The sequence below is a fragment of the Anser brachyrhynchus genome (assembly GCF_964034855.1).
Source record: "Anser brachyrhynchus genome assembly, chromosome: 16".
NCBI lineage: Eukaryota > Metazoa > Chordata > Aves > Anseriformes > Anatidae > Anser > Anser brachyrhynchus.
This window is the reverse complement of record NC_137734.1, coordinates 15907295-15929897: the sequence shown is the minus strand read 5'-3', so window position 1 is coordinate 15929897 and position 22603 is coordinate 15907295. Positions and strand designations below refer to the sequence as shown.

At 57.1% G+C, this 22603-nt stretch overlaps 2 protein-coding genes and 1 long non-coding RNA gene across 3 annotated transcripts; 1 reads left to right on the top strand and 2 right to left on the bottom strand.

The window, feature by feature from the left end:
• Positions 1-1305: 1305 nt before the first annotated feature.
• On the bottom strand, positions 1306-10682 carry MYL9 (myosin light chain 9). Its single transcript, XM_080558491.1, has 5 exons — positions 10582-10682; positions 9519-9592; positions 4070-4273; positions 2208-2369; positions 1306-2016 (listed from the first exon to the last, which is right to left on the bottom strand). The coding sequence occupies exons 3-5, from the start codon at positions 4251-4253 to the stop codon at positions 1844-1846; spliced, it is 519 nt and encodes a 172-aa protein (XP_080414617.1). The 5' UTR covers positions 4254-4273; positions 9519-9592; positions 10582-10682; the 3' UTR covers positions 1306-1843.
• Positions 10683-13480: 2798 nt separating this feature from the next.
• Positions 13481-18065, top strand: RAB5IF (RAB5 interacting factor). Its single transcript, XM_080558492.1, has 4 exons — positions 13481-13689; positions 14724-14827; positions 16655-16784; positions 17452-18065. The coding sequence occupies exons 1-4, from the start codon at positions 13561-13563 to the stop codon at positions 17491-17493; spliced, it is 405 nt and encodes a 134-aa protein (XP_080414618.1). The 5' UTR covers positions 13481-13560; the 3' UTR covers positions 17494-18065.
• LOC308179016 lies at positions 17451-22593 on the bottom strand. The gene is made up of 2 exons (XR_013940106.1): positions 22334-22593; positions 17451-21765 (listed from the first exon to the last, which is right to left on the bottom strand). It is a non-coding gene; the product is annotated as an uncharacterized lncRNA (long non-coding RNA).
• Between the last annotated feature and the right edge of the window lie 10 nt (positions 22594-22603).

Genomic DNA, 22603 nt, shown 5'->3' with positions numbered 1-22603 from the left:
CGCAGTCCTGCACGGCAGCCCCATCTCTGTGTGCTCCACCTGCAAGGAGCTCCAGCAGGCGGGGGAGGCAGGATGCCACCTTGCAAAGCACAGATTTATTCTTCCCATACACACCCCTGTGTCCACTAACAAGGTTTCTCTACTCTGCCGGCAGCAGGGTTGAGGGGTAGCTTCTGAGAATCAGCTCTGAGATCAGACCTGTGAGTGGACGGAGCCACTGGCCCCGTGACGTCTGTGGGATGTTCACTTTGACATACAGCTCAGTGAAGAAGCTTTTTAAAAAGCATCCTGCCCTTCAGCAGCCTTCAGGCCTGGGACTTCGCTTTGGAAGTGGAAGGACTGCATGTTTTTCCCCAGTATGCAAAGCATTAGGGAATAAATAGTGCCCGGCTTTGCTTTGTGAGCCTGGAGGTAGGCTTGTGCCTGGCTGCTGCTGCAGAGCACAAGCCCCCCTGGGAGAGCTTGGCCTCCCCTCTCCGTGCCCCGATAATACGGCTTGTGCTTCCTTGCATTGGCAGTGCCTGGAAAGCAGAAGCACCAGGAACCGAGGACAAGCTCTCAAACCATGGGCCATGTCCCAGGCGAGGACATGGCCCCAGGCCTGGCAGGTCTGGGGGGGGTGGCCGCCAACCCCAGTCCCATATGCTCCTGGGGCGCCGCCAGCCCCATCCGAGCTCTTCTGGCAGCTGTGCCCTGGGCACCACCTCGCCAGGGTTTGTCATCACATTTCCCTCCTCATCCTTTGAAGGGATGGAGATGGAGTGACCTCCAGCAGCACGGTAGATTTGCAATGTAGGAACCCCCTTATCCCCTCCCGCTATGTCAGGCTGGCGTTAATTAATCAAACCAACAGGACAAACAGCACAACAAAGCTGACTGCTGAGGAAGGGCTGGCAGCGCAGGGATCATGCTGCCTCAGCAGTCCTGGCTTAAACAGGAGTGTTGGCAGTGGGCACGCGATGATGCTGGGTGCTTGAAGAGAGGGGAGGGGAGGAGAGGAGCGGAGCAGAGAGGAGAGGATTCCTCCCTTGGATCTCAGTCCCTTTCCTCTGCCTGTCCCAAAGCACAACTCCCTTCCTCCTATCAGCAAAGGCAGAAAACGATGCTTAAGCCAATTTTGCACAGACGGGTTGGGAATGATTTGGCTTTAAAACAGGGTGTCATCAGGAGCAGACCCCAGTGGGCAAGGGCAGAGGCAGGGGGATGTGGTGTGGGAGCCGGAGGCACGAGTGGCCCTCAACCCCACATCTGAGCGGCACGGCACCAGGGCTGCGCTGGTCAGGGAGGGAGCCACGCAGCACACTGTTGTGTTACACCATCAGACTTTATAGGCTGCTTCAGCTTTCTGAATCCCTCAAATCACAGGCTCTAAAGCCATAAAACAGCCATAGAAGAGGAAACAAAGTGTTCTTTTTTTTTCTTTCCTAAAGGAAGGGAGTGTGGGAGGTAAGGGGAGAGCTTCTTTCTGCATCAGGTCCCCTGGACTGCACTGGTCTGAGCCAGCCAAAATCCCCACCGGCCAGTGCTCACCTGGGCTGCTTGCCCCTGCCCTAGGACCCCCTCTGCTCCACGGGGAGAGCAGCTGCTTGGTGGGGATGGAGCCTGGCTGGGTCCTGGGGGCTGAGCCTGCAGGCGGGAGAGGCGATGGGAGAGGACGGATGTGCACGCAACGGTACGGTGAGGGGAGAGCTTCCTCCAGCAAGGGTGCAGTGCCACGTGCCAGCATCGGCACGACATGGAGCAGGGTGATGTCCTGGCCGGGGGGAAGCCTGCTGTGGGGCTGGGCAGCAAGGGGACAGGGGCGCAGGCAGCGTGCACAGAAGGCAGGGAGCAGCTCTTGGCACTAATCATCTTTGTCCTTGGCCCCGTGCTTCAGAATGCGGGTGAACTCCACGTAGTTGAAGTTGCCCTTCTTGTCGATGGGCGCCTCCCGGTACATCTCATCCACCTCCTCATCGGTGAACCTGTCCCCCATGGTGGTCAGCAGCTCACGCAGATGGTCCTCATGAATGAACCCTGTGGGGATGGATGGCAGGGACTGCATCAGCACAGGAGGGCAGAGGGGTGGCCAGGGACCTTCGCTGCCTCCCCTGGAGGCTCCCTGCTGTCCCACTCCCAGCCCTGCACCTGAGACAGGAGTAGCAGAGCCCATGGCCCACGCTGCTCCAGAGCTGCCTGTGGGCTGTCCCCAAAGATTTGGCCTGTACCTGATGCCTCCTCGTCGAAGCAGGCAAAGGCATTGCGGATGACATCCTCTGGGTCGGTGCCGTTCAGCTTCTCCCCAAACATGGTGAGGAACATGGTGAAGTTGATGGGCCCTGGTGCCTCGCTCATCATGCCCTCCAGGTACTCGTCGGTGGGGTTCTTTCCTGCCGGGCACAGGTGGTGGTGTGGGTGTGGGGCCCACCCTCCCTGCAGCACCCATCCCATCCCATCCCATCCCATCCCATCCCATCCCATCCCATCCCATCCCATCCCATCCCATCCCATCCCATCCCATCCCAAAGGTCGGCCCACCAGGGCAGTGGTCTGCCCCACGCCTGTGCTGCCACTGAGAAATTCAGCTGTGGGAGACCAGTGAGAACTTTTCCTTCTACAGGCATAACCTGCCTGAACTGACCACATCCACCTCAAGGTGCCCTTGAGATGCGCCTGGCGACCCCTGCTGCTAACCCACCCATTTGGGCTGGAAGAGGGGCTGCAGATCCCCCCACCCCAAACACCTTTTCAACACCACTCCCGGCAGCAGCTTCCCTTTCCCAGGAGAGCAATGGGGCCAAGGGGCAGGGGCATCACTCCGAGGCGTGACAACCCCCAGTCCTCCTCAGTTCTTAGTGCCCCTGTCCTCTGCTGGGTGGGAGTGGGGAGAGCTGCCTGCCAGCAGCCATCAAAGACGAGTTTGGTGGGGCCCATTCACCCACACCACGAGCAATGGTTTCTGCAGCACCTGCTACTGCTGTCTCAGCACCTCTCCCCACGCCGTCCCTGGCCCCTCTCTGCCTGACTCTGTGCCGGAGGCAGTACTGGGATGTCCCAGGCACGGTTTGGTCTCTGCTGAGTGCAGCCTTAACGCCCACATGCCCCTCAGTGCACGGCCCCTCTGCTCTGGGATCTTTCTCTCCCAGGCAGTACCTTCAGAAGGGGTCCGGCCACCACGCCAATGAGCGACAGACCTCGCAGTGTGGTGCTGAGGCAGCACAGGGCCAGGAGTGGGACGGCAAGAGGGGACGGGCTCTGGGTGGGCAGCGTGGCCAGGCCCGCAGGTCTCGACCAGCCGCAGCTCTGGGCTTGGCACCATCCCCGAGAGCCCCCCGTGCCGGGTGGCCGCCAAGCCAGAGCGGGCAGTGCTGCTGGGAAGCGTGCATCTTCCCAAAGCTGCCAGCTTGGTCCGCGGGCTCTGCCTGCCCCAGAGCCACCGGGACGTGCCTGCCAGCGCAGACACAGACCTCAGCCGGCTGCAGCCGGTGACCTGGGGCACGGCTATCTCCTGCGTGGGACCCCACCACCCACAGAGGGACCCACGGGGTGACAGGCTGGGAGCCCCCTCCCCTGCGCAGACTGCCCCCCACTGCACCAACCCACCCAGGCGGGCCAGCACAGGGAGCAGCCTGTCCTGTCACCCGGGCTGTGAGCAACAAAAGGGCTTTGTTCTGCAGTGGAAAACCCCAGGTGACATCTTGGGGTGACACTACTCAAATTCCAGCCCCTGGCTGTGGCTGGTGGCTGCTCCTCATGTAGAGCTTCTCCATCCCCAAGGGAGGCAGGGACTTTTTCCTGACCAGTGAACGTGGCTCTAAGAGCAACAGCCTAGGCTGCTGTCCTTAGATGCTTCCACAAATGCACTTTCTAAGGTCAACTAGCGCCAGCAGAGGAAGTTCCCCATTTTTACGGCATCAAACTGACCCAAAGCAGGAGGGCTGTGCCCCAACACCACCCCAACAGTGGCTCAATGCAGGCAGTGACCAGGACTCCTTGCAAGGCACCGCGTACCCCCAGCAGCAGTCCCTGCTGGCCGTTAAGAGCAAAGGGGCTGAGGGATACGCAGGGGACCAGGGAAGGGTCTCCTCACCCATGGAAGCCAGCATGTCGTGCAGATCCTCCTTGTCAATGAACCCGTCGCGATTCTGGTCGATCATGTTGAAGGCTTCCTTGAACTCCTGGATCTGCGACTGATCAAACATGGCAAAGACATTGGAGGTGGCGCGCTGCGGGCGCTTCTTGGTGGTCTTGGCTTTGGCACGTTTGCTGGACATCTTGACGGCTGGGGTGGTACCTGCAGGCAGGACAGGGGCATCAGGGGTCTGTGGGGAAGCAGAGCCCAGGGAATGGACACAGCTTCCCCTTCTGGCTGTGCAAATAGCTGCTCACCAGGTCCGTGCCTCAGTTTTCCTGGCTGTGACACAGTTTGGCTATCTATAGTGAGATAACACAGTCGCAGAGTGGGGCACAGGGACAGATGAGACTCAGGCTCTGCTTAGTCCCCTGGGAAGTCCCAAGGGCAGGCAGCTCTCGCTGTCCCCCTTCCCGGCGTGTCCCAGGGCTGTCCCCGTGGGCTGTGGGCAGAGCTCCCTGCCCACGCCCTCAGCCCCCACACCCACATGCTGCCTGTCCCCTTCATCCTGGTTGCAGGGAAAGATGGTGAACCCAACGCCGCATTGGGTTCGGTCTGTGAGGGCACCCAAGGGTGCTTTCTAGGTGCTGCCTTGGGTTTTGGGGCAGGGCCCCCCCCTCCTGGAGGCCACCCTGGGGTGAGCAGGCACAGCTGCCCTCGCCCCGTGCCAGAGCAGCCTGTGCCTTGCAGGGCTGGGGGCTAAGCCAGAGCCTGGGGTTATCGGCTGCAGGCGCATTCCTCGCGTGCTGCCACTTCCCTGCCTCCCCCCGCCCCGGCTCCAGCCCCCCTGCGCAGCCCCCCCACCCTTGCTCTGCCCAGCACCCCAGGAGGAACCCCGAAATGCAGGGAGGGGAACGCCCAGGGGGGTCACAAGGAAGCAGCTGAGGGCAGGTGGGGTCGGAGGACCGGTGCGGTTGTTACAGGCAATGAGCAGCATGAGAAGGGAACAGGCTGGGGGGCAGGAAGGGAACAGCAGCGAGCAGCTGGATCCACGGGATGATCAGCTGGATCACCCTCTGGCAGCTGGATCCCCAGTACGAACAGACAGACCCGGGGGGAACTCAGACAGGGAAATACGTGGCCCAGAGGGGATGGCAAAGGGGACAGCGGGAATAGTGACAGGGTGAAGCAAAGAGCCATTTCCCAGCAGCGAGAATGATCAGAGACAGTACCTGAGCCCCTGAGCGGTGGTTTGGTGTCACCGCCCATGCTGCCAGGCTCAGTATTTAAGACCTTGCATCACGGTGCTGGGGGCCCAGCCCTGATTCCTACAGGTTGCTCTGCAGCTCTGGCTACCTCTGGTGTTACCCAGGGTGAGGATGCTCAGACCTCTCCCAGCCAAATCCCGTTAAGTGAAACTCAGCAAGCAGCTGTCAGGGACAAGCCTGGCACGAGGACACTTCCAGCGTTAGCTGCCAGCTCAGCATGGCCCTGGGAGAAAGCCTGGGGTGACAACAGAGATCGTGGCCACGACAGAGATGCTGCTCAGATTCTCAAATTTCTATTGTGGTCAATTCTAACTCACAGAAAGACCCATGCCTCAGTTTCCCCATCTGGGGCAGGGAGTCCATGCCTGCTGCAGGGTGGGGAATCAGAGTTAACAGACTATGAATGAAGCTCCTCGGGCGAAGAGCAGAATATTTTTGTAACTGTTGTGCACCCCACGCCTTTGTGGGAAACAGTGCCTCTGGGCTCCTGCCTTTTCTGGCAGGGGACACGAAGCAGCTGAGGACCACGTCATGTTGCATTAAGCAGCACAAAGCAACAACACCAGCGTGCCTCTGCCAGAAGCCCTGCATAGACGCGCTGGCCACCCCAGGAACGCTGCTGTGGGCTCCGCTTTCTAACTGGGTCCTTAATGCTGATACCTCAGAAGTCGCAGGGAGCATCCTGCCCAGCGGGACCAGAGCGAGCAGCCTTTTCTCGCAGCTGCACAGCTCCTGCCAGCCCTTCCCAGGCTGTACCTGTCTTCCAGCCGTTTCCCTGCCTCACTGTGTCATCTCTTCACTACCCTCGCTGCTACCCCTCCTTTGAGGCTGCAGAGGTGGGGGTTGGAGCACACCCCCCCCAGCTGCAGTCCCCAGGTTCCCCTGGCTGGGCTGTGTGGGAAGGAGCCCCAGTGGCTGCAGGCACTGGGATGGAAACGCCACTGCTCCCATCTCCCTCCCCTCCACCACCTTTGCCTGCCCTGGCTGGCACCCAGCACCTAACGCCACTCATGAAATCACTTCAGATTGCCCCAAAACATTCGATCTTTTCCCAGACATTTGCCACCAGCCTGCTGAGGAAAGCAGCATCACCAAAGAGCCAGGGCATGCCCACGGCTGTGTGGGCAGATGACAGCCCCGTAGCCCTTCTGCCCACTGCTTCCCCCGCCCCGCTGCACCGCAAAGCTCTTTGCAGTGGCACAGCCCTTGCCTGGGTACCCTGCCACACAGCAGCACGTGCTGCCTGCCCCCAGCAGTCACCTGGACAGCAGCGTGGGCATCAGCCTGTGCAGGGAAGTTCAGCTGAGCAGCGTGATTCACCTTAATCTGCTGCAGCGGTCAGAGCCAGCAATAAAAGCTCTGGTGCCAGTCCACGGCACTACGCTGCAGCTCAGCCGGCACCGAGCTTCCAAAACACAGGGAGTTATTAGCAGAATTATTAGCAGAAGACTAGAGAAATAAACAGGAGCTTTGCTCTCACCGCAGGAATTAGTATTATCAAGATATTTACCCTGCCCCAGCTGTGAGCAGTGAGCATGAGCACAGCTTGGCACACTCCCCTGAGAGATGGTTCTCGTTAGGGGGATTAAGCACGATTTGGGCAGCACATGGTTTTGCTGTTCGATTCTGCTGTTTGATCCAAAATATTCCCTGGAAAGATGCTCAGTCCCAAGGACAAGCTCAGCTCCTAATCATTTTATTTCTGTTTTTAGCAAAACTCCTAGGCGCCAGCTGTGACTTGGAAAGGGACTTTTTTGGCTGGGCACAGGGAAAAGCGCCCCTGCCAGGAGGCAGAAGTGATTTGCAGCCAGGCCTGATGTGCCGCGGGCGATCCATGCCCTGCCGGAGGCTCGATGGCTCCGCCACCCTGCTCCGCACACCCACACAGCTCCAGGGCCCCGCTGCAGGGCTCTGGCTGGCCAAAAAACCCAATGGCCAGACTGTTTTGTGGCCTGGCCACAATGCCTTGCATGCCTCGGTGGCCTCAGGCAGGCCGAGCCAGTCTGAACACCCAGCTTTTCCTCGGCAAGAAGAAGAAACACACGATGGGTCCTGCTCCTCCAGCCCCGGTGAAAGGCCCACCCCGGCTGCTCGAGCCCAGGCCCTGCTCGCTGCTGGCAGCGGAGGCAGGGAGGTCAGCGCTGGGGTGGGACCGCAGCTCGCCTGCCGTGGAAGCCACACACCCACCACGTTCACCCTGCCACCGGCTGCCCTCGCCCCCTTGTCCTTCTGCCCCCTCTGCAGCCAAGCGCTGCCCCTGTCTCCTGCGCTGCTGGGCTTGGGCCTTGAGAGTCAGCCCCACGCAGCCACAGGGCTGCCTTGGAAAGCTATTAAATAGTTGCAGTTTCAAAGAGAAAGCGCCACAACTCGCTGTTGTCGGTGAAACAAGCCACCATACATTTCCTCACTGGGAAAAAGGAAGCAACTTCACCCCGATGCCGTTTCCTGACCATGCTGGGGAGGGCACGACAAGCCAAAGGCACGTTTCAGTGCTGCCAGGAGGGACCTCCACCTTGCAGCTGCAGCACAGCCCAGCTGTGGCCATGTGGTACAAACACGATGCTGTCTACTTGTGTGCTGGGTGCCACGTTTCCCAAGGGTGGCTCCTCCAAGGCTTGGCAGGCAACTGCAGGAGCTCTGTCCGGAAGTGCTGACAAGGCTTCAGCTCTGCACGGGGCTGCTGCAAGATCTCCAGCATAGCTAGAGAGGAAAGGACATCATCTCCATGACATCCCGGCACCCAGATGCACAATGTACATCTGCTGGATGCTTTTGGGCAGGCTTCATAGGATAGGGGGAAGGGCAATTCAAACAGTCTGAACTGCTCCACAGGACATCCCTGCTGGGATAAATGATGGCCCCTTTGAAAGACTGTGGTTAAATCTCTGCCCCAAGACTCTTCCCAAGGTTAGTTGCAAGTAGCAGCAAGCCAGAACACAGCTGCATTTACCAAGAGGTAAGTATGCTGGGGGACTGAGCAGCGAGCAGCTCATCTTCCCTGCTGTTAGAACAGCCTTTTTCTCCTGCTAGCCCTGGGATTTAGCATTGCTCAGCTCTGTCCTCACTGCAGAGCTGCCGGGGGGGGGGGGGGGGGGGGCAGTGCCAGGGTGAGCCCAGGAGCTGCAGCAGGATCCTCCTGCACCGCTTGGCATGGCTGGAACAGAGACGGGCTCTTCTCCTTTATGACCTTAAAATCATCAGATCATTAAGGTTGGAAAAGCCCTCCAAGATCATCTGGTCCAACCACCCCCCTACCACCAATGTCACCCCCTAAACCATGTCCCTAAGCACCAGGTCCAACCTTTCCTTGAACGCCCCCAGGGACGGTGACACCACCACCTCCCTGGGCAACCCGTCCCAATGCCTGACTGCTCTTTCTGAGAAGAAATGTCTCCTCATTTCCAACCTAAACCTTCCCCGTCACAACTTGAGGCCGTTCCCTCTAGTCCTATCGCTAGTTACCTGCGAGAAGAGGCCGACCCCCAGCTCCCCACACCTTCCTTTCTGGTAGCTGTAGAGAGCAATAGGGGAGACCGTAACACAGATGGGCGGGGAAGAGGGAGCTTGGAGCATGGGGAAAGCAGAACCTGAGCCCCAGGCTGTGTCCCCCAGACCAATTGCAGCCACCAGCACTAATGCCAGTGAGCAGGATTTAAGTGCAGATGGAGCAGGGCAGTGTTGAAGAGAAAGAGCCAAGTGCACAGGGACAAGGTCCTCACGGTGACCCAACCTGACACGGAGGCCCCGGGGCTGGATAGCAGCAGGGGAAGAGCCCTGCAGCACACAGGTCCCACCCCTGTCCCTCTACCCCAGCCCGGCAGCGCCAGGCACAGCTCGGCTCCTCTGGCAGAGCATGAAGGGCTGGAGGCTTCTGTAGCTCTGATCATTTTGGGGTAAGAGAGAATGGCACGGTTTCTGGGCCAGCTCCTTCCCACCACATTTAGGGGACAAGGGCATCACCATGCCTGTGTGGCACAGACAAGCCCTTCCGAAGCACACCTGCTGTGGCCACTGGGAGAAGACCATGCAGGGACGCTGACAGCACATGAAAGCCCCACCACCCATCACCCTCCTGATGCTCACAGGGGCTGGGAAGGAGAGGGCATCTCGGGAGCGTGGGGCAGGAAGCCTTTGTGGCATTTGGCAGAATGTGCCCTGGGCTGGCTTTGACATTTTCCCAGGAGAATTAAGGGGCTCACCTTGGTGGGAGAATCTGGCCTCAGGACGTCAGAGGGGGAGGCGACCGCAAACTCCTCCTACAGCAACACAGAGCCTGCCAGAACACAGAGTGACGAGAGGAAAAAATTCAAGTGACTGAAGAAACCAACCATCTTTGGTAAGCAGCGCTGGTTGTTGACACTTCGGGATGTTCCGTTCCAAAGAATGCTGCTCCAGCCACTGCTTTCTCTTACACGTCGATGTTTAAGAACCTCCCTGGCTTTTATCACATCCATAACACTTTGTACCAAAAAGGCATGCACGGAGGGAAGCAGCTGAGTGGAAGAAGCCAAGAGGACCTCAAGTTTTCACGGGCAAAACTACATAAGACACAAAGTTCCTCTGGATCTGAGGGAAAAGAGCTAAATAAAGCTTTTCTGCCTTCCAACAGTTTATTGCCTCAAGTTGCTCACAGGTCACTTGGGACAGCTCTGGAGCGTCATGCATGCATCTGGATTCCGGCTCTGGCTGTCGGTAAAGGCTTGCGGAGGGGAAAGCAGCTGATCCGCCCGGGAACAGCTCTCACTTAACGGCGGCGGGGGGAGCCACGGTCGGGCAGCACGGATCAGCTCTAGCAGCTCTGCCATCCCGGGGCGGGGGGGGGGGGGGGGTCCCAGCTCCAGGTCAGTGCAGTTACCAGGAGCTTTGCTCAGGACCGTCCCTCGCCTTCCCCGGCTGGGACATCCCGGGCAGGGGCCCCGGGGGCGAGGCGCTCCCCTCCTGCCGGACCGCAGGGGCGCACCGGGGCTTCTCCTGCCGCTGCCTCGGCCCCCCCCACCCCGCGGCGGGGCCCCGACTGCCCCCTCCCCGGCCCTCCGCGTCCCTCCCGAGCCGCCTCCGGCCCCGTCGGGGGCTGCCCCATCGAGGCCACCCCCGGCTCCCTCCCGCCCGGTCCCGCCCGCCCCGTCGGGGCTGCCCGCGGCTCTCCAGGGGCCTCCGCCGCTCTCCGGAGCTCGGAGCCGGGGGAAGGGGGGCGCAGCCCCGGCCTCCCCGGCCCCCCCCCCCCCCGACGGCCGCCCCCGACGGGCGGAGGCCGCGCCTCACCTGGGCCGGAGCGGGGCAGCTGCGGGGCCGGCGGCGCTGCTCTGCCGGGGCCGGCCGGCGGCGGGGCCCTAGGCGCGGGCGGGCGGCCGGGGCGGTGCCGGGCCCCTCGTCCCGCCCCGGGCGGCCCGGCTCGGCCCATACAAGGCAGAAGAATGCGGCGGGGCCGGGGCGGCCTCGGACGGACGGGCGGGAGGCCCACGCGTGCCGCTGGCCGCGGGGGGCTCGGGGGGGGGCGGGCCGGGCACGGCGTGGGTGCAGAGGCCGTGGGTGCCCGGATCCGCGCGGTGCCGTGCTGCCGGGGCCGGGGCATCGCCCGCCCGGGGGCCGCGGGGGCCGCAGGTCTCGGTCCCCTCCCAGCGCCCCGCTGCTGCTCAGCCCCGCGGCCACGGAGCGGCCGCCGGTGCCGCGGGCTCCCCGACAGCGTGTCCGGGGGGGGATTTGCGCATCGCGGGGGGCAGAAGTGTGCCCGCGGGGGAGCGGGGGCAGAGGGGGAATCGGGGAGCGTTTCCGAGAGGGGCTCGCCCGGCCCGGAGCGGGTTTGCCCCGACACCGCCCGCAGGGGGGGTCCGCGCCCCTCCGCGCCCCTCGGGCGCTTCCCGGCGTGGCGGAGCCGGGCAGGGGGCGGCGTGGGGCGACGCGCGGGAAGAGCTGCCACGAGCCGTGGTTTACAAATTAACCCTCCTGTGGGGCACCCATCTGCAGGGAGCCCAGCAGAGCGCGGGGCTGCGCAGAGTCTTTGCTGAGCCTGAGCTCCGTCTGGGGCTTTCCCACGAAGTTTGCCTTTTAAAGAAAAGGAGGGAAGGGAAGGGAAGGGAAGGGAAGGGAAGGGAAGGGAAGGGAAGGGAAGGGAAGGGAAGGGAAGGGAAGGGAAGGGAAGGGAAGGGAAGGGAAGGGAAGGGAAGGGAAGGGAAGGGAAGGGAAGGGAAGGGAAGGGAAGGGAAGGGAAGGGAAGGGAAGGGAAGGGAAGGGAAGGGAAGGGAAGGGAAGGGAAGGGAAGGGGAGGGAAGGGGAGGGAAGGGGAGGGAAGGAAAAAGAGAAAAGAAAGGAAAGGAAAGGAAGGAAGGAAGAAAGAAAGAAAGAGAACAGTCTCAGGAGGCAGAGAGCCTGAGCTGCCGCCCCATGGCTGCTGCTCCCGGTTTTTTCTGTGCATCCACCTCAAACACATCAGCGTCTGTGCAGTACCCGGGAGCGTGGTGGGGAAGGAGCCGCCCCTGGCCATGCACCCGCTCCCTGCAAGTGAGCAGGCGCCGCACGGGGGCTGGGGGCAACGAGGAAGCAGGACGGTACTGGACGTGGCAGCTCCTCGGATGCTTTGCAGCCTCTGCAGCTGCGTGCACATAAGGAACTGCTGCTGGAACACCTGCAGGACTCTCCTTCATCCCTTTCAACCCTTCCCAGCTTCCCCTTCCTCCTCTCAGTGCCCTGGGCTCCCTGTGTACTCTTCCTCTGCCAACACGTGTCCCTTAGTAGGGAGCCTGTTTGTACCTCCACATTTTCTTGTGTCACCTCTCTTCTGCATCCTCCTTGTTCTTTCAAGTTGTAATTTCACTTGGTTTTCTCTCTGGACAGCAGGTCAGGGAATGGCGATGGGGTAAAACAAAACAGTTTTTTAGCATGTCAGTTTAGATCTGTTCTCTGATCCAGGCATTTCATCATCATGCAAATGCTTCTGCCTTGGCAAAGTGGCATGGGGCAGGAGCACGAAGCTGGGGATGCTGAGACTCAGCACACAGCACACGGCCTGGAGTCCTGGAAGAGATCAGCTGTGGTGTCCCTCATCGCTTCCGCTGTGCTCCCTGACCATCCCCATCACAGCGTGAGGGCACAGAGCAGGCTGCCATGTCCCAAACACCTGAGGAACCCCAAGGGCAGCAAGGACGGAGCAGGGTATGTGAGCCCTGGCCCCTCAACAAAGGACTCTGCCATAGTGGGGATCAGATACAAAGGTTCCTGTGGGAGATACAGCAATGTCCCCCTTCCGTTGGGTGTCACCTCCCTGCTGGTGTGACAAGGGTCCACTGACCTGGACCAGCCTCTTAGGCTTGCAGCAAATGCCTGAGAGGTTGGGCATGTGCTCAGGGGCCTGGTAGCTGGGACAGTGCTGGGAAGCCCGCAGGTATCTTGCAAAATCTGTGTTTAAAATACACGGCAGCAGCTGGAAGCGATCAGAGCTCTGGGACAAGGACTCGCCTGCCTACTGTGAGCAGGTCAGGTAGGCCCGCTCCGTTCCCTAAGATTCCCAGGTCCTGCTGAAATCATCGGCAAGGCCGCTGTTGCTGAAACCCTTAGTCCTGCAAACGGAGAGCCACGAGGCTCCTGAGGCGCTCCCGAAGCGCCGGGCCAGGCATTTGCTGGTTTGCGCAACAGAAAACGTGCGGGACCTTGGGCCTCCAGCTTGGTAACGGGGCCAGGAGGCAGCGAGCCCCGCCACGCCTCGGCGTGCGGCCGGAGCCGCGTACGGACACGGGGGCCGGGGAGCTGAAGGAATGGCGCCCCAGGAAGCTCCTCGCAAGACCGAGGTACCGCCGGCAGGGTCGCACGGCGGGGCGGCAGCCCCCAGCAGCGCCCGGCGGTGCCCCGCGGCACCGGGCGCCGGGAGGCGGCCGCGCTCGGGCCCGCGCGCACAGCGAACGCGATCGCTTCGCTCGCAAGCCCCAAACCGGGAGCGCGCGTGCCCGCGCCCTCCCCCCCGACCAGCCGCAGGCCCCGCCCCCAGCAGCAGGCCCCGCCCCCAGCAGCAGGCCCCGCCCCCAGCCGCAGGCCCCGCCCCCGCCCCGCTAGCCCCGCCCCCGAGCCCGGCGAGCTCCGCGCGGCGGGCTGACCCCCTTCCCCCGCCGTAGGGGGGGCGCCGGCCTCTGCAGTCACGTGCCGCTCCCTCAGCGCGCCGATTGGCGGGGAGCGGGCGGGCGACGGGCGCGCGGCGGCCGCTTCCGGGCCGGGCCGGGCCGGGCCGGGCAGTGCCGCGGCGGCGGGTGTGCGATGAGCGGCGCGCGGCGCAGGGAGGAGCCGCCGCACGCGCAGCAGCACGCGGTGCCCGACGGCGGCGCGGGGCCGCGGGGCTCGGCCTGGGGCAGGGCGCTGCGCAGCGACTCCGCCTGGCACGACAAGGTGCTGGCCGGGAGGGGCCGGCCCGGGGGGGGGGAGCCCCGGGACCGGGAGGGGGGCCTGGCCCCCGGGCTTCGCCCTCCGGGGCGGGAGCGGGCGTGGAAACGGCGGCGCCCCCGGCAGCTGCTGTCGCGCGTGGAGCCTGGAGGGGTCTGAGCCGCTCGGCCTCGTCCCCCTCCGGTGACGCGGGCGGGAGCTTGGCGGTTAGCACGGAGCAAGGGCGGGGCCGTGCCGGCGGCTCGGGGCCCCCCGGCCGTGCGCCGGAGGCCGAAAGGAGCCAGGAATCGGGCGGCTGAGGGAAGCGGCCGCGACCCCGTCTGACGCCGCGCCTGGCCCTCACCGCCGGGCAGCTTCGCGCCTTCCGCGGTAAAATCGCGACGGCTGGCGGCGGGGTGCGGTGGCAGCGCGCCCCGAGGGGATGGGCGGGCCCGTCCTTGGCGACGGTCGGAAAAAAAAAAAAATCCCGGTCGGGGGAATTTTGTATAAAGGCCGAGTCCGCGCTGTGCAGCTGCAGCGCCCAGGGTTGTGTCAGCGCCGCGGGCAGGCGGGAGCGACCACCTCGCTGCTGCTGGGAAGCGATCCCGGGGCGGTTATCGCGCCCCTGAGGTCGCGGGGCCTGGTGCTGGCAAGAGTGCTGGCCGCTGGCAGCGAGCTCTGCTGGGTGGGAGAGGGCCCGGGGCACCGAGAGCGGCGCCAACAGCCTCAAAACTTCCAAGAACATTTTACGCATCGTTCTGATGAATTTTTACAGAATTGAATCTTTAGCAAACAACGACATTAGATGCTGCTTTGTTGCTGCCGCTAGCGTGTTAGAGGACAAAGCCGTGTATTTAATCTGGAAGCAGAAATGTCCAGGGTGCGTGGCACCATAAACTGCTTTATTTGCTCTGACTATGATATGTTATGTACAACTTCTAATGGAGTAATGTTCAGTGTCAAAATTTCGCTTGTCAGTCATGTGATGGCTTAAAAAAAAAAGAAGAAAAAAAGAAAAACGTAATCAATGCCAAAATCTTTATTTTGCTTTATCTCCTCAGGATGAGTTTTTAGATGTGATCTACTGGTTCCGGCAGATCATTGCAGTTATTTTGGGAATCATCTGGGGAGTAGTTCCTCTGAAAGGATTCGTGGGAATAGCAATGTAAGGTTTATTTCCTTTTCTGTCTCATGTACTTTCCCACATTTGGACTTTACTTCTTGTCTGTTTTAAGGTTGTGTTATAAACAGTGGAGTGGCCAAATGCAGTGTCTGTGTCTGCCACATGCCTTAAATCTGGCATCGCATTCCAGACTGTTATTTGTCATGAACTTCATACTAATTACAACATGTTGTCATCAGCCTCTTTCTCTATCCTTGACCTAAGTATCGCTTTTTTTCTTCTCACTTTTTTTTGATATATTTGCTTATTCTTGTTAAAGAGGGGTGGAGCTGGAAGCAGGGAATAAGAAGCTCAATTGACTTGTGAAGTGGCCTGCTCCCGTAAATGCTTCTAAGGGCTTTAAGAAGTAAGGCACGTGGGGGAAAGGGGTGGCAGTCCTCTTTGAGTCAGGAGCCATCCCTGGAGAGGAGGCTCTGGTAGTAGACAAGAGGGGCAGCTTCTCCTTGAAAAGCGTCTAGAAGGGTGCGTGCACATCACACCCCCACCAAGACACGGGATTTGTGTCACCTTCCACCAGGCTGCAGTGAGCACTCTGAGTTATGAAACAAAAGTGTGCTTGGCACTGGCACGCACCAGTAAGCCTTTGGAGGGACACCAGGGGTGGAAAAGCACAGCCCTTCTCTCCAAACTTTGTGAGGGGGAAAAAGTTCTGTTTGCTCTCAGGTGTATTGGTTTGCAAATGTCTCTGCCTAGTCAAGGTCTCCGCTCCTGCATGCCCTAGCTATGGCAAGGAAGTGGAGGGAGAGTCTCTAAGAAAAAAAATGAAATTTGAAACTGATGGACATGTGCTGTAAAGCTGTGGTGCTTTAACAGGAGCTCAGTAGCTACGTGCACAGTTAAATCTGAATTGCTCCTGGTAAGAGATGTGGAGTGGTTGGGAAGCATTGTTCTTACTTAGTCATCCATTAATTCATGAGACACCTTCAGGCACATCGGCCAATTCCTGGGCTAAACGTTAGAAATAAAAGCGATGCGGTGTCAGATGGGAAACTCAAACCTTCTAGAACCGTGTCCATGTTTTTTCTGTGGTATGCAGTTGAACAGCTGCTCACAGCTTGCTGCTAGTCTTTGAACTTGCGAGTCTTCCAGTATTGCCTTTCCTACACAGTTTTCTTTCCAGGAAATGTACTCATTTCTTCTCAGGTTGTCTCAGCCCTAAGCTGGGGTGGTATAAGTACAGACTGTCCTAACAAAAAAATGGGGCCTCCTATTTTTTCTTTCCATTGCAGCATAAGTCTGTTGGCACAGACTACAGAGCGTAAGAGAGTACACACAGAGTGTACTAAGACTTGCCTGAAGTTGAACCCCAGTGCTATGGCTCTGAGGGTGGTACGGAGCCTTCGGTTCTCATCTCTGGCATGCGGTCGTGAGACACTAACAAAAGGGTTTAACACTGAGCGTAGAGCCTAACACTCTTCCCTTTTGGCAGCCTCAAGATCGAGGAGCGCATGAAAGGAAATTGGATTCTGTGTTGGAGCAGGACTGCTGCGTACCTGTAGCAGAGGAAAACTTGCAGGGTTTGCACATCTGCTGCTATTTCCAGCTTTTGATTACTGTCGGTTGACTGCTCTCAGTCCTGTTTTGCCTTGTGAGGCGAACTTCACCCCACACCAGCATGCTATACAAGCTGACTTGGAGGAGCTATTGGAAGGAAATCACCGAGCTGCCTGGGGAGAGTTGCAGGAATGGTGTTCCCTTTCACTTGGTCTGTGCTGTGTACAAAGGATACTTCATATGTTGCTCTATGGTATATTGGGTATCTGCAGTCTGGGTCCTGGAAAATGATGGTTCCTAATCTCTTTCTTCCAGATTCTGTCTGATCAATGCTGGTGTTCTGTATCTCTACTTCAGCAGCTTCCAGCAGATAGATGAGGAGGAGTATGGTGGCACATGGGAGCTGACAAAGGAAGGATTCATGACATCTTTTGCACTGTTTCTGGTAACGTGTCTCACTTTAACTTGATTTGTGAATTGTGTTGATAAACTTTGTGAGGGAAAAGGCCTGGAAGAAAAGCAGGTGAGCTGGGGCGCTGGTAGAAAGAGATGTGTCAGTGTCCACTAATCAGTGAGATTGGTGGGGAAGAGAAGCCTGAAATCTGTTGGTTATGAAATAATACAGTATTAATGCACGGGATTTCAGTGTCAGAAAGGAAGTGAGAACGGACTGCCACGTTTCTGCATCTACCACGTTTATGCCATCCCTTCCTCTGTCTCAGATACACTGCTACCCTGTCTTAGCAGTTTCATCTAGGTATACCCAAACTGGTCTAGATAATACCAGCTGATGTTTGGGGTTCTCTACATTTTCTCCTGTTACTGCCCTTCCACAAGTCCCTGAATATGCTCATGACTTGATTTGGTGGTGTTTCTAAATCTCTAGAGAGACTGTGATGGGATTTACTGTAGATAGGTTAGTCACTCTGGAAGCCAATTGAATGGAATGCCACCGTTTGTGGTGTACGGTGACCCTAATATACCTGATCCAATGTCAAAGCTAGAATTCAGTCCCCAGCCCTCAGCTGAGGGCAAGGCCTAAGGCTTGTTTTCAGTGTTTTAACCCTTTTCAGAGGCATGAAAACAACTTTCCCTTCCTTTCCTCTCCACAGGTTGTTTGGATAATCTTCTATACTGCCATCCACTATGATTGACACAGTCTGCAGCTTTTGTCTGTTAAATCAGTTGTCAGTAAATCAAGAAGATTTTAATAAATCATAATCCCTGGCAGACTGGTGGGAAGGTTGGGGAAGTCAAATCAACTCCCTTCTGTACCAGCGGTCTGATTAGAATGGAAGAGCCCCAACTCTTCTGCTGGAGAAGCCAGTCCATCTCCGTTTTATATACCTGTTAATTACTGGAACTATTAAAAAGCCATTGGAATCTTTGGAAGCAGTTCAAGACTGTTCAGATTTTGAACTTTCTGCAACTCTAGCCAGTAACTGTATTGTTGTCCGTTGGGACTACAGTATCAAACTCCTGTATGCTGAAGGTTGTATCTGTTAATTTAATGTATGTATGCTCCTTCGTTTGAAATCTGTCATTACATCCTGACTTGTCTTCCATTTGTTGTCCTTTAGACAGACCGTTTTTAAAAAGTGATCGTAGGGTACGTGGGAGGAAGGCACTGCAGCATCCAGGATATGAGTTCAGTGGCTGTCCTCAGCATGTTTTGTAGTAATCAGATCTGATTTGATTAAACAGACTGTGTCGTTACCATTTCTAATAGTTTTGTTTTACTTGCAGATCATTTGTTCACCAGAATTTTCAAATGCTGAAATGTCTTCTTTGCTGAAGACAAATTTTTAAGCTACTTCGCTAGAATGAGTTGTGATTAATTTGGTTAGTGAATGTTTAACTTGTGAGATGTGTTTGGGAGGTTTGGAAACAGCACTGCATTCTGCTGGCCTGACTGTGAAGTTGCCAGCATTTACCTCAGAGCTCAGCAGTCTTGAAGAACAGTCATTCCGGAGGTACACTTTTAATGTTATGTATGTAAATTCTAATATTTTTTTTTAATTCTTGATTTCAGCTGGCTTCAGATGCTCTGTGCTAATTAATGCAAGAGACGAACACACAGTTGAGGCAGCTAATATCTTAAATGCAGAATTAGTAGCTTGCAAATCAGGCACATTCAATATACAGTGCATTATCTCTGGTTTGAGGGGTGCTCTTTGAGTTGGTCACTTCATAGCTCAGTTCTTCCCTAGTTTGTGGGAATTTGTGCACCAATGGGGGAGTAGTCTCTGCTTTAAAATATCTGTAAGGCCCTGTATTTCAGAAATAGGTCTTGGGAAGCACGCACAGTCCTCACTTTTGTCAGAGGATCTTGCAGTCTAGCTGCCGTGTAGTCCTCGTTTTTCTAAACAGCTCGTGCTGCACCCAAAAAGAGTACTGACCTAAAGCTGCCTTATAGTACGGAGTTGATAGTTTTGGTATGCTTTTGGTGAAAGTCTGTGTTACTGCCTTGTTGGCGGAAGTCCAACAGCTTGGTTCTCAGATGTGACTATGCAAAGTCAGGGATCTAATTCTCTGAGTGCTGAGCTGGGGCTCCAGAACCACCCACCTATGCAGGCCTCCATTCTTACCAGGGAAAATGCTGTCTGTGTTTGGTGAAAAAGACGCACCTGGCTATCCTAGATCCTTGGGATGCAGAGGGAAGAGTGCAATAGCAGACAGCTTCTGCTATGTGAAAGTTGCCAATTTAAATGATCCCAAACAAAAACTTCTGTATTTGCTCTCCCCATCCCCAATCTTTCTCAACCTTTCAGTCTGATGCTTTCAGCTGAAATAAGAGAAAAAGAAAGCATTAATCTCCCATGAGAATTACATAGCCTGCTAGTTCTAGGTCACCCTTTGCTACTGGCATCGTTTGCATCTTAGCTGTTCTCAGCCATCAGTAACATCACTGTATACTTGAAATGCTGTAATAAATGTGGCCTGAATAATCCACTGTGGAGCTTCTGTATGCTCTGGTCTTTGAAGTTCTGCAAAATGTTGGGAGTGCGGGATTCCGTTAAGTGTTTTAATTTTGGTAAATATTTTAGCTAGCAGTTCTCTGAGATTCTTAGGTCTCTTGTATTGTAGGCTTGACTGCAATGCTTTCAGAAGTGGTTAGAAACATTTCTAGCATAAGTAGGTAGCTAATGCTTGTATCCATGCTTTAAAGGGTGGTTAAGAAGGTTAAGCCACACATTGCCTCTGTATAAGCTGTTCTGCCTCTTCAGCCCCTGCATGCTGACACACAATTGTGGCAGAGCCACTGCTGCATTGCAGCATGCCCCTGTCTGTCTGGTCCAGTGCATGACTTCAAGCACCACTGTGAAACCTGCAGAGTGAAAGAGTAGAAAACAGGAGAGTTGCGTATCTGCCTTTCGCCTCTATTCCTCAATTGCTCACAGCCTCACCAGCTAAGTTTCTTGGTCTTTGCAGTTCTCTACTATTCTGCTGGACAGAAGCTGCCAGCCTGAGCTGAGGAGGATCCTCTGTTGAGGACTGTGACCACGTGGAAGAGACATTGGTTTCTGTCTCTCCTCGAAGCTCCTGGTAATTTACGTTGGTGACTGCAGTTGCTAAATGGCAAGTTTTTAATCTCTTAAGGTTTCTGCTTTAAGGAGTACCTCAGTGGCTGGAAGCAAGTTCCTCTAGTGCTGGTCTCTAAGGGAACTAAACTCATGGCATCTGCCCTGAAAGAACTTAGGTCAACTTTAAGAAGCCCAAGGGGATGGGGCAGCCTACAGAGTGGAGCTGAGCATCTTTCAGTGATGAGCACTGTAAAAACAAGGTATTTTTGCAGAGCCTCAGGGGACTGACAGAGGAATGGTCTAGGAGAAAACATGAAGGTGACAGTATGAAAAGCAGCAACAGCCGGGAGGAGGCAGTGCAGTGGGGTTGGGCAGCACCGTTGTGCTCAGCAGTTCTGGTACTGGCACGATGAGCATGCTTGCTTTGCTCTCCCCACTCCGTGAAGAATGGGTGACTGAGCTGATGGCTGGTGGGAGTCTGCTGCCGTGGAGCTGTGACTAGTGGTGGAAAGGAGTCAGAGCGCTAAGCTGTGCAAGCTGCAGCTGTTGGGACACAGTTCCATCAGCAGGCCGCATCCTTCAGGGTCCACATGATGGTGCAGAGAGGAGGCTGTACTCCTTGCAGGCTCTGTGAAACTCACTGCTGGATGCAGCCCTGTAGGAATATCGCTTTGGCTCTCAGCAAAAAGCTGTGGGTCCCTGGCAGGAAGGAGGAGGAGGAAGATATTCCCTGACTTTATTGCGAGGTGAGGAGCTGGTGTGGAACTGGCAGAGAAGCTTTTTGTGGTCTTTCTAGAGCTGTCAGGCCCTAGCTATAACAGCTGCTGTCAATGTGCTGTAGCTCTGCAGTGGGTATGGCTGAGCACACAGCATGGCGTATGTTTGTTATCTGTGGTTTTCGTCCAGCTAAGGAATTTTACTGCCATCACTCTGTTTAACGGAGCTTGGGATGTCCTTAAATCAAACTGTCTGTTGAGGATGGAGCACACTGATGAGGTTTCAGAGTCTCTGTCTGCTCCATGGAGGTGTCATCTGCATTTTCCCAGCTTGATTTCCAAGCTTGCAAAGGCTGTGCTTGCAGCTTGCTGGGATTCATCCATATGCAGGTGACAGAGATTACTTGGTTTGGTTCACCAGCAAACACAAGACTAGTAGAGGCCAGAGTTGGGTTGGTCTGGGCCAAGCAGGGTCAAGAAAACCCAAGAAGTGTGAAGTAGAGTTATGTCTTCAAGCACTGTTGAATCATGTCACAGACCAGACAACTGGGGATGATACTCACTGAGAACTTCTGGGGCAGCAGGGCTGCTAATGTGGTGAAGGGCCTAGAGGGGAAGGCGTACGAGGAGTGGCTGAGGTCACTTGGTCTGTTCAGCCTGGAAAAGAGGAGGCTGAAGGGAGACCTCATTGCGGTCTGCAGATTCCTCATGAGGGGGAGTGGAGGGGCAGGCGCCGATCTCTTCTCTTTAGTCACCAGTGATAGGACCCGTGGGAACGGTGTCAAGCTGCAACAGGGGAGGTTCAGGCTGGATATCAGGAAAAGGTTCTTCACCAAGAGAGTGGTCATGCACTGGAACAGGCTCCCTAGGGACGCAGTCATGACACCAAGCTTGTTGGGAGTTTAAGAAGCGTTTGGACTGTGCTCTTGGTCATATGGTCTGAATTGTTGGGTAGACCTGTGTGGTGCCAGGAGTTGGACTCGATGATCCTTGTGGGTCTCTTCCAACTTGGGAGATTCTATGATTCTGCTTCCTAGGGTGTTTAATTTCAAGATGTCTGTTAATACTCTGCCAGGCAAGTGAGTGTAGGAGGATGCAGTATGCACAAAGCTCCCAGCCTTGGAGAAGATGCTGTGGTGGGGAAGGGACCACCTCCAACTCCTGGGGATGGGAAGACTGGAGAGATCTGTGAAAACAAAGCAGGCTGAGACTGGCTTGCAAAACCCAAACAATCCTCCCATGAGCCTTTATCTGGTTGTGCCCATCATCCCCTCAGGCTGCTGGAGAGCATGAGCAAAACCACTGCCGCAGCAATGGTTAGGTTTGCATCTGCCTGCATCAAGGAGTGTTAAGCAAACCAGGAGAGCTTCTTGTGTGTTTGAGCCTGAGAAGGGCAGGGGGCATTAGCTAGCTCCTTGGAGGCAAGTAGGACACGTACCTCAAGGGACTTCCCAGAGCCAAACAGCCCATCATCACTCGACATGTTCTGTTTACAAAAGCAGCGGATGCCCAGGATAAACTGGGCAAAGGATGAATTTTGCAGATTGAGCAGCTAAGCAGCACGTGTCAAGCTGAGAGAGACAGTCCTGTGTCGTCATAGGGGCACAGGGCACTAGTTTGCGCAGTGTTTCGGGCAGCCTAGAGCAAAACCACCTCTTCCATCTTCCAGTTATTTCACTGCTATTTTTTAGGTCGGCCACTGGAAGCAGTGAGGAAGTGCAGGGGCCGCATCCCCCTCCGGCCTTTGCACTCACCTTCCTGCGGCAAAGCCGCCTTACGGCGGGGCGCGCCCCGCTCCGGCAGCGCTGGGGGGGCCCTCTCTGAGCCCCGGCCCAGCCTCTCGCCCCTGCCGCTGGCCAGCAGCCCCTCGGGCGCCGTGCACCGGCCGCCGGGAGCACCGAGCCTCGCCTGGCGGAGCGGGGGCGGCCCCGGGCCTGGCCGGGAGAGGCTGCGGCCGGGCTGCGCTCCTTCGCCGGGGGGCGCGCGGAGGCTGCTCCGGGGCCTGCCCGGGGCCCGGGGGGGGG